Source organism: Eptesicus fuscus, chromosome 10, assembly GCF_027574615.1.
Source record: "Eptesicus fuscus isolate TK198812 chromosome 10, DD_ASM_mEF_20220401, whole genome shotgun sequence".
Taxonomy (NCBI): domain Eukaryota; kingdom Metazoa; phylum Chordata; class Mammalia; order Chiroptera; family Vespertilionidae; genus Eptesicus; species Eptesicus fuscus.
This window is the reverse complement of record NC_072482.1, coordinates 95,163,406-95,177,741: the sequence shown is the minus strand read 5'-3', so window position 1 is coordinate 95,177,741 and position 14,336 is coordinate 95,163,406. Positions and strand designations below refer to the sequence as shown.

General features: G+C 61.3%; 1 protein-coding gene across 3 annotated transcripts in view; it reads left to right on the top strand.

The window, feature by feature from the left end:
• Window positions 1-14,100, top strand: part of PRKN (parkin RBR E3 ubiquitin protein ligase) — a 534,126-nt gene extending 520,026 nt beyond the window's left edge. For all 3 annotated transcript variants that reach the window (XM_054722613.1, XM_054722614.1, XM_028132921.2), the window contains 3 exons: window positions 3,877-3,960; window positions 11,791-11,908; window positions 12,350-14,100. In XM_054722613.1, coding sequence (XP_054578588.1) covers window positions 3,877-3,960; window positions 11,791-11,908; window positions 12,350-12,462 — 315 coding nt within the window. In that variant the 3' untranslated portion in view covers window positions 12,463-14,100. The remainder of the gene's footprint in view (window positions 1-3,876; window positions 3,961-11,790; window positions 11,909-12,349) is intronic.
• Window positions 14,101-14,336: the final 236 nt, after the last annotated feature.

The window sequence follows — 14,336 nt, the reverse complement described above, 5'->3', positions numbered from 1 at the left end:
AGATAGAGATAGAGATAGAGATAGAGATAGAGAGAGAGAAAGAGAGAGAGAGATGACGTGGATATAGATATATAGAGCTAGAGATAGAGACAGATGATGTGGATATAGATATAGATGTAGATATAGATATAGATATAGATATAGATAGATGTAGATGTAGATGTAGATATAGATATAGATATAGATATAGATATAGATACAGATATAGATTATAGATATAGATATACAGATGTAGATGTAGATAGAGATATGCTCAGATGTCCCCACAGATCTATAGATGCACACAGACATATGGATACCTCATTATCTGTATCTCTATCGACTTACCTAGAGAGAGAGATTGATTGCAAGGAACTGGCTTCTGTGGTTGTGGGCGGGTAGGCACGACCCGAATCCACTGGACAGGCCGCCAGGAGGGGCGCGGGGCCTCGCGTGTCGCTGAAGCTGTTGGCCACGACGGCCTCCCTTCGTGGGCGGCCTCATTCCTGCTCTTGAACCTTTCGGTGGTTGAGCCAGGCCCGTGCAGCCTGCCTGGGGAGTCTCTCCAGGAAAGGACCCCGGTCACAGGCCTCTAGGCCTCCAGATCCCTCCACAGAAACACCCGCCGCTCGGACGAAGCAGCCGGGCGGTAAAGTAGCCACGCAGACGCACAGAGCGACCCTCGTGGAGCTCAGATAACACGGTTTCCACTTATTGCTTCTGATCAGACCTAACGAGGGGGGAGCTCGGAGAGCCAACAGAACAGGCGTGTGTTACTTTTGTAATGTTTTAAAGGCTTTAAAAACTAAGCATTAATTATTTGGTCCAAATAACGTAAGAATGAATGTCTTAGTGACTTAATAGTCATTTGGGGAGAAAATAGTTCATATAAATTGAAAAAATGTATGTTTTTATTTTGCTCTTAAGTAGTTACATCCCCTGCTCCAAATAGACGTTGTCGCGTGGTTTCTTGCTGACGTCTTCAGCGCAGGAACCTCTGACAACCCAGCTTTGCACACATAGGATGTCGTTACGAGGAGGGCGGACCGAGGGGCATGGACGCCGCGGCCTGCCTCTGTCAGTGATTCCCACGGTCTCCAGCGGGTGTCGAGTGTGCCTGGGTGTGCCTCAAACCTTCACCGACACCATTGCACCCTGTGAGCTCGTTGTGGCACCCCGGGGTGCCTTGGGGCACAGTTTGGGAACTGGAGGCCTAAGCATTGGTACAAGCGCTTTGTGCACAATCTTGACTTCTGGATGATGAAATTTAAAACCTGGCCATTTTTTAATCAAATCGGACCCCTGATACTCATTCCGTGTGAGACTGGAGTCATTTCCGTGAGGAGGCCGCTGCCTGCTGGGGCTCCATGTCCGTTGTCCCCTCTCAGTAGAAGCACAGAAACAGGGGCCTCGCGTCAGGTCACCACGGCGGCATTTTGCCGCGTTGCGTGCCTGTCGCCACATCGAAGTGGTGGGCTTAGCTCCCGTGCCCTCGCCTTTCCGGTCTGTACGTTATCGCTGGTTCTCCGGCCCCGTGGGGAAGGGAACTTCATGTCTCTGTCGGAAAAGGCCTCTTTCTTCTGACAAACTGATCAAGCTCCGGGGTGTTCCTCCACCGTGACACTCATTTCCTGTCTCATCCGCTGGCTAATAGGACGGGACGTGTGTGCCCTGCCAGGCCCCGGGCAGCCCTGCTCCACTGGAAGCAGCGGGCGAGATGACACAGTGAGCTCTGCTGAGTAATGGAACAACACAGCCACAGGGCCACACAGAGTGACAGTCCCACAGCCACACTCAGCCACACTTGGTCACATTCACAGCCACACTCACAGTCTCACACACAGTCACAGACACACTCACAGTCTCACACACAGTCACACACACACAGACACACTCACACACATAGTCACACTCACAGTCTCACACACAGTAACACACACAGAGTCACACACACTCACACACATAGTCACACACACAGTCTCACACACAGTAACACACACACAGACACACACAGTGACACACATAGTCACACTCAGCCACACTCGGCCACATTCACAGCCACACTCACAGTCTCACACACAGTCACACACACACAGCCACACTCAGTCACAGCCACACTCACAGTCTCACACACAGTAACAAACACACAGCCACACACCAGTCACATACAGTAACAAACACACAGCCACACACCAGTCACATACAGTAACAAACACACAGCCACACACATAGTCACACTCACACAGACACACAAAGTCACACAGTAACAAACACCGTCACACACACAGTAACGAACACCGTCACACACAGCACGCGGTGACACACAGTTACACAGGACAGCACGTAAGAGCAGAATGGTAGGTCTCAGGCAAACCCAAGATGAGCGAATACATTAAAAAAAGAAAAACCTAAGAGGATTCGAGGATCCGATGCATTCACTGTCCGTGGGTTGCTTTCAGCCCAGGGGAAGCTAAACCCTGGCGGCAGCGGTCTGCAGGAAGACACCCTAACACCCCCCCTCCCACCAACCCGACCTCTACGTTCGTTCCCGATTGGCTTTGGAGAGAGAGACATCCATGTGTTGTTCCACCAGCTACTCCTCGCGGAGATGGAACCCGCGATCTTGGCGTGTGGGGATGACGCTCTGACCAGCGGAGCTCCCCACGGGCCCGGCCTGAGCCTTCACGCTCACCCCCACAGCACGGGGTCCGTCTCGGTGCTGAGGAGCAGCTGTGACACTGAGGCCCGGGGGGTGGCGGCCGGAGGCAGGGGTGGGGGCAGCAGAGGAGCCTTTCCCTAAACCACGTCCCGGCTTTCCGTCTCCCAGGCGAGCAGTGAAAACGAGAAACTGACCCAGGCGAGGAGGCGCCTGAACCTGAAGGGAGGCCGTCTCAGACACGGACTGTCCTCTGAGGCTGGAGGGACGGCATGGTTCAGGGATAAAGCTGATTTTTCCACATCCGGTTTGTTTTGGGTTTTCTTTATCAGCTCAAAGCAGTCTTATCTTAAGCAAAACAGCTAAATTCCTGGCTGATGGTACAGTGTTAACGGGAGAACTTGCAAGTTCCTAGAACTTTGCGTTTTCCAGACACTCGAGGCCATGCCCTAGCAGTCACCTTTGCCCTGCAGTCACCTTTGACCTAGCAGTCACCTTTGCCCTGCAGTCACCTTTGCCCTGCAGTCACCTTTGCCCTGCAGTCACCTTTGACCTAGCAGTCACCTTTGCCCTGCAGTCACCTTTGACCTAGCAGTCACCTTTGCCCTGCAGTCACCTGTTGCCGGGCAAAAATCACCCCAAACCCTGTGATTGAAAACAGCCGCAGCCTGGCTCCTGCTTTGCTTTGCTGTTTTCCCACAGCCTGTCACCTGGGCAGGGTCCTGGGAAGACGGTTTGTCTGCTCGCTGAGGGGTCGGCTGGGCCGCTTGGCCCGGAACCAGAGGATCCGTTGAAACGGGGCGCAGACACCCGCCGGCCGTCCACTCCGAGCTCAGCGGGGCTGGAGGGCCGAGTGCCTCCCCCGGGGCCTCCCCATGGCGGCTGGGCTGCAGAGCCAGCACCCCGAGAGAGGGCTGCGAGCTGTGTGCCCCCACAGCCGGCAGGATCCCCTCTGACACGTGTGCCCCCACAGCTGGCAGGATCCCCTCTGACATGCGTGTGCCCCCACAGCTGGCAGCAGCCCCTCTGACACGTGTGTGCCCCCACAGCTGGCAGGAGCCCCTCTGACACGTGTGCCCCCACAGCTGTCAGGATCCCCTCTGACACCGTGTGCCCCCACAGCTGGCAGGATCCCCTCTGACACCGTGTGCCCCCACAGCTGGCAGGATCCTCTCTGACACGCGTGTGCCCCCACAGCCGGCAGCAGCCCCTCTGACACGTGTGCTCTCCTCTCCCCGCAGCTCGTCTTCTGCCGCGACTGTAAGGGCGCCTTCCACGAGGGGGCGTGCAGCGCCCTGGCCGCCGCCTCAGGGGCAGCCGCTCAGGTAAGGAGCCTGGCCTCCCCGGGCTCAGGTGGGGGCGGGGGGAGGGCTCCGTCCTGAAGGTCATGAATCCACAAGAACCGGACGGAAGCCTGCAGCCTGGGGAGGGGGCAGAGGCTCCTGGCCATGGGATCCTTCCAGAACCACGGCCCGCGGGTGGAGCTGCAGACGCCCCGTGTGCGGGTGCAGGTGCCTCCGTGTCGCGGGGATCGGGGGGAGGAGTGCCCAGGAGAGGCCCACCACGCAGCCGCCTCTCCACCGGCGAGTCCGCTGGCCTCGTGCTAACCCCTTCAGAAGCGTCTTTGCTTAGACCCGTGATCGGCAAACTGCGGCTCGCGAGCCACAGGCGGCTCTTTGGCCCCTGGAGTGTGGCTCTTCCACAAAATACCACGGCCTGGGTGAGTCTATGTTGAAGAAGTGGCGTTAGAAGAAGTGTAAGTTTAAAAAATGTGGCTCTCCAAAGAAATTTCAATCGTTGTCCTGTTGGTATTTGGCTCTGGTGACTAATGAGTTTGCCGACCACGGGTTAGACTCTTGGGCAGAAACCGCCCCCATGCGTGAGGTGCTAGGCGCGTTGTGCGATGCAGGGAATCACATAGTTTCAGCCGCGATCCGGTAAGAGCGCTGACCACTGAGCTCTCCGGGCGCCGCCTCAGGCCTCGGGAAGGCAGCTGCGATCTCTCCTGTGTATTGACTGCGACCCATCCAGCCTCGGGGGCCGGGACTCGCCCCTGCAGCACAGCTGGCGAGGTGGCTCATTCTTCTCTCCTGATGCAGACGTTAGTGAGGGCTTAACCGCCTCCTCTGCCCGGATAAATCCTCCAGTCGTCATATTGACAGGAGCTTCATAAATCGTCACAGAAATTCCGGAACATTCTAATTTCACACGGGAGGACTTTAACTCTCTGAGTGCTGTAAAGCCAGAGCGTAGGGCAGTGTAAGCCTGTACGCGTCTGCGGGTGCATTTACTCCGTGTCGGCGTCATTGAACACACGTAACCGGCGAGCTCGGGGCTGCTCGTAGCTTCGAGACACTGGGTGTTTGGGCTGAGCGGCCGGTTCTGTAGCCGAGGCGGCAGAGCTCTTTCTGCCGACTCTGTTTGGGCCCAGGAGCAGTCCAGTGGAGCCCCCTGGGTGCTGGTGTCCGGCTGGATCATGACCTTGAGACCACCCGCCCTCGCCTCGGGATCACTGTCCCCCGGAGGGTAGAGCCTGGGCCTGGGGCTCTGGCCCTGCCCCTTCCATCCATACCCTGTGATGGTCACGGACATGGACACAGGCTTCCAGGAAGCGATGCCCACACCTGTCCGTGTTAAAGCAGCAGCACATCGGTTAGCACATCGGGTCAGGCGCCCTACCCACCCAGGCGTCTCCCTCGCTCTCCATTCCAGAGGAACCCACCACCTTCGGCATTAAAGGTCGAGGTGGCCCAGGTTTTCTTTTGAAGCCACTAAAGCCTTCATGTTCGCCTCGGGGAATGGGAGGGAGAGAGCTGGCCTTCAGCACAGACGACCGGTGCCAGGCCTGTGTCGCCGGCACCGTCACTAGCGGAATTACATCCGGGGTCCGGATAGGCCAGTCGCCTCCTGGAAGAACGCAGCACCTGTATTTCTCTTCAGGGGCTCAGAGGGGAGCCACAGGGAGACGCAAGGCAATAACAGGGATGGGAACATGCTGACCCGAACCTGAAGATACATGCCTTTGCATAACGCTTCCCCGGAAACGTCACGGAAGGTGGGTCCGTGAGAAATAAGACCCAAAGCATTCCAGCAGAGGGCGCTGCGTGGGCACAGGTGCCGGCCAGGATCTCCACCCCGCGGTCAGTGCTCCTGCAGCCCGGCCCGAGGCAGCACCTGCCCATAGACTTCTAACAGGTGTTGAGTGAGGGTGGCGTCTGCCCCGAAGAGCCATTCCCTCGTCCATTCCAGAAAGATGTGCCAAACCTCTCCAACCGGTCAGGCTGTGGTCAGCTCGGGGGATGCAGTCCCTGAGCCACGACGTTGATGTTACTTTACCAGACGCCTCAGTCAGTCAGCACGCGGGGAGACCGAGGAGGGCAGCTGGGCCAGGAGGGGGGAAGCTGGGCCAGGAGGAGGGGCAGCTGGGCCAGGAGGAGGGCAGCTGGGCCAGGAGGGGGGCAGCTGAGCCAGGAGAGGGACATGCTGCCAGGTGCCCTGTGCTCTCTTACCCCCTCCCTCCTCCCAGGCACCATCCAGAGAGCCCGTCCCCCCACCCGGGCAGGCCCCCTGAACGCAGGCTGCCCCCCCCCCCGGCGCTGGGTCAGAGCGGGGCGAGGCCCCCTGGCCAACTCGCTGGAAAAGCACTAAATGCCCATTCCTCACCTGGACGCGCAAGTCACGTCCCGTCTGAGACTCGGAAACACACTGTTAGAGCAACTGGTGACATGGGGAGTACTTCACAGAAACCTGTTGTCACCCCACACTCCCTACATGCCACACACATACTACACACACACACACACACACACACACCAATACACACATACTATACTGTATACACCACACACACATACTACATACAGCCCCACACCAATACACAAAACACACATACTATATACACCACATACACACCACACACACCCCATACTCCCCACACCAATACATACATACTATATACACCACATATATACCACATACATACTACATTCCTACCCCACACCAATACACAAAACACACATACTTTATACACCACATACACACCACACACTCTCCACACCAATACACACATACTATACTGTATACACCACACACACATACTACATACAGCCCCACACCAATACACACATACTATATACACCACATACACTCCACACACATACTACACACACCCCACAACAGTACACACATACTATACTGTATACACCACACACACACACCACACACTCCCCACACCAATACACACATACTATATACACCACATACACTCCACACACATACTACACACACCCCACAACAGTACACACATACTATACTGTATACACCACACACACACACCACACACTCCCCACACCAATACACACATACTATATACACCACATACACACCACACACCAATACACACCACATACACCCCACAGTAATACACACATACTATATACAACACACACATATACTACATACAGCCCCACACCAATACACAAAACAAACATGCTATATACACCACATACACTCTACACACACTCTATAACTCTCACCACATGCACACACTCACCACACACAGTTATCTCACACACTCACACACATACACACACACACTCACACACACACACACACACACACTCACACACACACACACACACACACACACACACACTCACACACACACACACACACACACACACACACACACAGTTATCACACACACAGTTATCACACACACAAACACACACACACTCACACACACACACAGTTATCACACACACACACACAGTTATCACACACACAGTTATCACACACACACACACACACACACACTCACACACACACAGTTACACACACACACACACTCACACTCACACACACACTCACTCGCCCTGAGACTGAGCTGGGCCCGGGAGCCGCCTGCCTTCTGGCCTCTCCTCCGCGCAGGGGCAGCGGTGCGGGCGCCCCTCCTCCACCAGGTGGCGCTGCCGCCCGCGGGAAGGGGATGTTTTGCCAGAAATGGAGGCCCCAAGCGCAGTGACGGGAAAGGAGTGTGCGTTTTCCAAGGACAGCAGGACTGTTTCCACGGGAGCGTTCTGGGCAAACACGCCGGGGTCCCGGCTGCTGGGAGCCCCCAGCCCTCCGTGATGGGAACTGGGCGGCACATACATGTCGTCCGCAGGGGCAGGTCGATCCGTGGGCAATGGTTCCCGCTCTGTCCCAGCACCCCTTTCCCACGAAGCGCGGCGCTCACCCTGACACGCGGTCTCCACGGGGTGTCACGCCGTCAGCAGGGCCCCTGTGCGTCTCTCACCCGCCGCGCCTGGACCCGAGGCCGGCACAGGGGAGCCAGGCGGGGAGGGAGCTGGGCTGCTAAGGCCTTCTGGTCCCGGCGAGGCCGGCACAGGGGAGCCAGGCAGGGAGGGAGCTGAACGGCTGGAGGCCTTCTGGTCCCGGTGAGGCCAGCGAGCAGAGCCAGGCAGCTGCCCTCACCAACCTCGTCCCGGCACGCCCGCCCCATGCCCACCACACTGACCCCACACCCACCCCATGCCCCCATGCCACCCCACACCCACCACACTGACCCCACGCCCACCCCATGCCCCCATGCCACCCCACACCCACCACACTGACCCCACGCCCACCCCATGCCCCCATGCCACCCCACACCCACCACACTGACCCCACGCCCACCCATGCCCCCATGCCACCCCACACCCACCACACTGACTCCACGCCCACCCATGCCCCCATGCCACCCCACACCCACCACACTGACTCCACGCCCACACACACCACATGCCACCCCACACCCACCACACTGACTCCACGCCCACACACACCACATGCCCACCCCACACCCACCACACGCCCACCCACGCCTATGCCATGCCCGCAGGGCGCGGCCGGCTGGGGCTCACGGCCGTGAGGGAGGCGCCCAGCCCTCCTGTGCTGACAGCGGTGCGGGGCACACAGACCCGCAGGCAGGGCTCCCCACAGGCTCCCCACAGGCTAGCTGCATGCACGTCACGGGACATTCCTGGGCCCCGCCCAGACCCACGGTGACCCTGGGGACGGGGGGCTGCAGCGGCCTGTGATGCTCCCCGCCAGGCGGGGGACACGGCCTGTCGCCATGGCAGCACGGCGGCACGGGCCTCTTGGCGTGTGTCTGTCACGCATTGTTTCCTGACGTGTCCCCCGTGTGCCACGCCGTGCGGGGCGCCTCCCGCCCCCAGCGCCGTGCGGGATGAATGGGCCCCTGTGCCGCTCTGGCAGACAAGGGCCGGCTCTGTCCCGAAGCCTCGCTCTGCACAGGATGAGCTGTGCCCCCTCCACGGCCGAGTCCTGTCTGTGTGGGTCAGTGGGATGCAGGCACCTGGGGGCCCGAAGGTCCGAGACCCACGGTGGGTCTGGCTTCCCTCGGAAAGAAGGGAAATGCCACCAGCACGGAGCTGAGGGGAAGGCGGTTTCCGAGGGGAGCAGCGGGATGGGGGGCTGCTCCGAGGCCAGTAGCTGCTCTCCTCTCAAGAGAAGGGAGACCCCCGCGTCTCCAGAGAGCGAGCTTGTCCATCCGCTTGTAGCTGCGGGGGGGGGGGGGGTCCCGGGATGGGGGATGGAGAGGGAAGGCGTTGGTCTGTTCCTCGCCTTGAGTTTCCATTCCTGGTGTGGGGTGGGGGGAGCACCGGGTGGGGAGGTGAGCGCCGGGTGGGGGGGAGGAGCTGTCCATCAGTCTTTGCAGGAATTTTCTTTGCCCGGAAGTTCCTGTGGTCGGCTTGCCTCTCTGACCAGCCGAGTTCGGCGCCGGGCAGCCCGTAGCAGGTCCTGACCTAACTTGCGACCTTAGTTAGCGTGTGTGGTCCCGTGCCCCCCCCCCCCCCGCCCCACTAATTAGGTCATTCCCGACCCAGCAGGCCCTGAGCTGGAGCTCTCCGAGGCCGGAGCACCAGGTGGCTACCTTCCTTCCTCGCTTCCTGCAGACACACATTCTGCTCAGGCAGCCTTGCCCTGTCCCTCCATCTGTAACAACAGCTGAACACAAGCATTTTAAAATTCCCAGCAAATGATACATTATAACCTTGTTTCTTTTATTTTTAATCCTCACCCAAGGTATTGATTTTTAAGAGAGAGGAAGGGGGTGGGCGGAGAGAGAGAAACACGGATGTGAGGGAGAAACATTGACCAGTTGCCTCCTCTGTGTGCCTGACGGGGGATCAGACCTGCGACCTCGGATTGTGTCTGATGGGAACCGCGTGGGACGATGCTCCACCCACCCGAGCCGCCTGGCCAGGGCGCTGGTCCTGCTGCTTCACACGTATGTGGTCCCATGTCAGCACCGACCTCTCAGAAGGCAGGTGGACATCACGCCCTCCCCTGTCCCCTCCGTGAAGCACTGAGAAGCTCGGGCCCGCCCTGGTGCCGGCATGCTGCACTAGAACAGAACCCCCTGTGCTGACATCCTCAGAACCATTCTTCCAGACCCTCTCACAGCGCGGCCCGGAGGTCCCAACTCAGCAAGGCGCGCCCTCGCCGCCCCGCCCGCCCGCCCGCCTCGCAGGGGCTCCGTCACTTCCCAGCCCTCTGATCACTTCTCTCTCCCGAGATAGGGGTGTGTGTGTGTGTGTGTGTGCGCCCCCAAAAGGGACAGTAATCGTTTCAAGAATGTGAGACTAGCAAAGCCAGTTCATTGACATCTCTGCCTGAGAGGGGATGCAGTGGCCCGACTCACCATCAGGGGGCGGGCTGCTCACAGGCAGTGCGTGGCCTTGGACGTGGCTGAGGCTGGGAAGTCGGGAGGCTGTTCTGCGGTGATTGGGGGCAAGTGAGTGTGGTCTGGGCGTTCGGCTTGGGTGGGGCAGGCCCCCCTTCGGAGCGGGGACTCCCCGGAAACACTCCCACTGCATGAAGCCTGCTGTGTGGTGAATGGCGATCTGGTCCCTTTTGGAAAATGGATTTAAACTGACTCTTGGAATTAAGACACACTAGTCCGGTGATTGACTAAACCGCCGTCGCAGAGGAAAGAAAACGCGCGTGAAGGCTCTCGGTTGCTCTGCTTACGTGTGTATTAGCAGCGTCCCCTCGGCACAGATTTAAAACCTCTGAGGGGCAGGTGGCTCAGCTGTACTTTTAAAGCGGAATGAGGGCCAGCCCAGGCCTCAGGGGTCCTCCGAGCGCGTGCAGACTCCCAGGCTGTCCCCTCGGAAAAGGTGACGCTGACGGCAAACGGATAACGGTTACCATCACGGGAAATACCAGCGTCGCACTCAGGGCGCGTGGGACTCTGTGCTAAGCTTTCGCACGGACAGCTGAGCGGAGACCGCGCTTAGGCCGTGTCCGCGGTGGCACCGCCCGTGAAGAGCCGAGTGGGACGGTGCCGCGTCCCGCCCTGAACCACGTCTTGTGCTCAGACCCCCCCCAAGGCCCCGGGACACCTGCCCCCGGGCAAGCACGAGGCCCGTCTTGAGCCTTCAGGCCAGCACGTGACCTTGCGGAGCGGCCTTGACGAGCGACAGGAAATCACCAGTTGCTGTGTTTGGCCATCACGTATGGAGGAGAGACCTGCCCCCACTGCCCGGCACTCACACGCGCTCGCAGGAGCGGGGCTCCACGCCATCAGCCCATTAGCACCCACACCTGTGTGAGCCACAACCGCACGCGGGGCCGCAATGCTGAGTCACACGAAACCCCCACCCAGGTCCCTGCTGCGTGGCGGGTGACTGACAGCTAAGCCTGCTCCTCCTCGGGCCCAAGCGGAGGGCCCCCCAAGCTCCCGGGGCCGCGCAGCCCCCCGAGGCGTGTTCAGGATTCACACTTCTGGGCTCTGCCCACCCCAACCACGGCCTCCAACCCGCCGGTGCGAGCACAGACCCTGTTGGTCTGTTTGTGACGCCGCCAGGTGGTCCCGAAGCCACGCGACTTCGGTCACTCGGGAGAGGTTTTACATCCGTGTCGGGGGCGCTCACGAGGGATGCGGGCCACGGCCTCGGGGAAGGGCCCGACGCGGACAGGACCTCTCCTTAGCCGCACGCAGGCCGCGTGCCCAGGGCCGCCCTCCGCGCCAGCCCGTCCCCGCTCCGCGCCTTTACGTGGGGCTTCCTGCCCCGGGCGCCTCCGTCTCTAAGAACCTCCGTCCCAGCGCCCTCGGCAGACCGCACCCACCCCGTCTCCTCTCGCAGGCCTTCCAGGTGGACGCGCGGGCGGCCGAGCAGGCCCGCTGGGAGGAGTCCTCCCGGGAGACGATCCAGAAGACCACCAAGCCCTGCCCGCGCTGCCGCGTGCCCGTGGAGAAGAACGGTGAGTCCGGCCGGGCGTGCCGCTCCCCTCGGGCGCCTGTGCGTGGTCGCGGCCGGGGCTCCGGGGCCTCGTGGCTGGCAGTTCGGCCGGGACGTGGGAGCCATCGCAGTGCCGGCGCCCTCTGCTGAGCCGCGTCCTGCCGCCTGGCTGCCTACGGTCACCGGCGCCAGTAACACCAGCCGCGCGGTGTCGGTGAGCTGGCCACTGCCCGGCCCACACAGGGAAGATGCCGGGACACTGCCCAGCCTGGTGCTCCCGATCCCGTCAGGGCTCCTGCGCCCGGGGGGGGGGTGGGCGGGGTGGGGGGGGGGGGGGGGGGTCCCCCGCCAAAGGGAGCCGGCCTCGGTGTCTCCTCCACCCCCGCTTGGACAGAGGCAAACAGCCCTGGGCTGTGGGCGGTGCCCGCAGTGCCCGGAGCAGGTGCCGTTGCTTTGCCCGCAGGCGGATGCATGCACATGCAGTGCCCGCAGCCCCAGTGCCAGCTGGAGTGGTGCTGGAACTGCAGCTGCGAGTGGAGCCGCGCCTGCATGGGCGCCCACTGGTTCGACGTGTAGCTGCCGCCGGCCCGCCGTCGGCTCCGGAGCTCCGTGTCCAGCGGCGCCCGCCACTCTCCCTTTCTCCCGCACACACGCATGCACACATATGCACACACGCACATTCGCACACTCACACATGTGCACACACGTGTGCACACAAAGAAAGACGCACACACATGTACACCGTTCTTTCCAAAATGGCAAAACCAGGTGTGGCAGCCCCCGGCCGCGCGCTGATTGTGCCGCCGGTGAGGCCACGAGCAGCCTGGGCTCGGCCGCTCGCACAGAGCACCGGCGTGAAGCCGCCTCCGGGGGCCTCCATCCTCCCCGGGGCCTCCATCCGGGGAGCTGGGCCGCTGGGGGAGGACAGAGGCGCCGCGGCTTTAACTCCGGCGTCCCCCTCGGCCGGTGCGGGGAGAAGCGCTGGTGGGAGGTTCGAGCGTCTGTCGGGTTCGAGGCCGGTGGCCACGGACTCTCAGGCCTGCACCCGCCCCTCCGCGCGGGGGTCTGCCTGGCGGGCTCTCCGAGCCCGGCTTCCCACGGAGGCCGCCGCCCCGCTGTCCCCGAGGGTCCCGCTCCGAGGGCCGAGTCTCGAGCTGCACAAACCGGCGTGTGGCCCACAGGAGGGGCCCCGAGGGCTGACTCCACGCACTCGCACGCCACTTCCTTACTTGCCATTTTGGAGACTGTTTTTCTGAAAATATTACAAATCTACCGTTTGCCTGCAGACATTCATGCCAGCCCACGCGGCTGCGCTGTGAACCGCGTGGCCAGGCGCCCTGGAGGGGGCGGCCGGCAGTGGGTGCCCCGGTGCCAGGCCGCGGGCCGTTGAGCAGACTCTCCTGGGGCGGGTCCGGGCCCCCAAAGTGAGCGGCGCCTGCTGCCGGCCGGCAGCCCTCCTGCGGGCACGGGCTGATGGGGGCTAGCTTCCCCTCGCTGGTAACACCTCTGCCCTCGGCTCGGCTCCTCGGGCGATGGTGACGGCGGGCGGAACCGCCCACGGCACTGGGTCCCTTTGCTCCTTTGCTGAGAGGGGAGGGGAGGGGCCTCGGAGAATGCCCCCCGGCCACCTGCCCTCTGTCCCGAACCCCCACCCGGGGTCAGTCCTTCCCGCTCCCCCTGCGGCCTCGCTCTGCCAGCGTGGCCCCCCGCCAGCTCGGTGGGCAGCCCGCGGCCGGAGGGATCGTGGGGCCGGTCTGGCCGCGGGAGGGAAGGTCCGAGGCTGAGCCCCACGAGCATGGCCGGCGCTGCTCCGTCTGAAACCCTCAGGCCAGGCGTCCTCTCCCGACAATCCCAGCGAGCAGCCGCTGCCGCACCGACCCCCGCCCCTCGACGTGACACCTGGGGGACCCCTCGCCACGTGGGCACCCGTCCGCATCCTCCGGCTCCGCGCTGTCCGGTGCGTGGCGGGGGGCTGGCTCCCACGTCAGGCACAGGAGGCCGGTCCCGCTCCTTCCCTGGCGGCCGGTGTTGTTTGCTTTTTCCAGAATAGAATGCGGACCCTTGCCGTGCGCTAACGAACAGCCAGCCGCTGTGCGGGAGTGTGACCGTGACGCCTCCGGAGCGGGAGCGCAGGAAGGAGCACACGGGCCCTGCGAGCGGCCCGTCCTCTGACCGCCCGGCGGCTCCGTTCAGATTGTCAATAAAAGCTGCTGAGCCTTTGAGTCCCTGTGAAGATCTCTTTTCCATAAATGCTGGGGTGCGGGAGGGGGCCTCCCCGAGGCCTGAGGGGTCGCCCCGAGGTGACCGGTTTTTATTGTTGACAGGATTACTCATGCCCCCCAGTTACCCCCTTCACCCCCTTCGAGCCCTCCCCCCCACCCCCCACCCCCCACCAGGCCTCACCACCCTAGGCTGCCCGTGGGCTATGTGATACGCATGTACATTCTCTG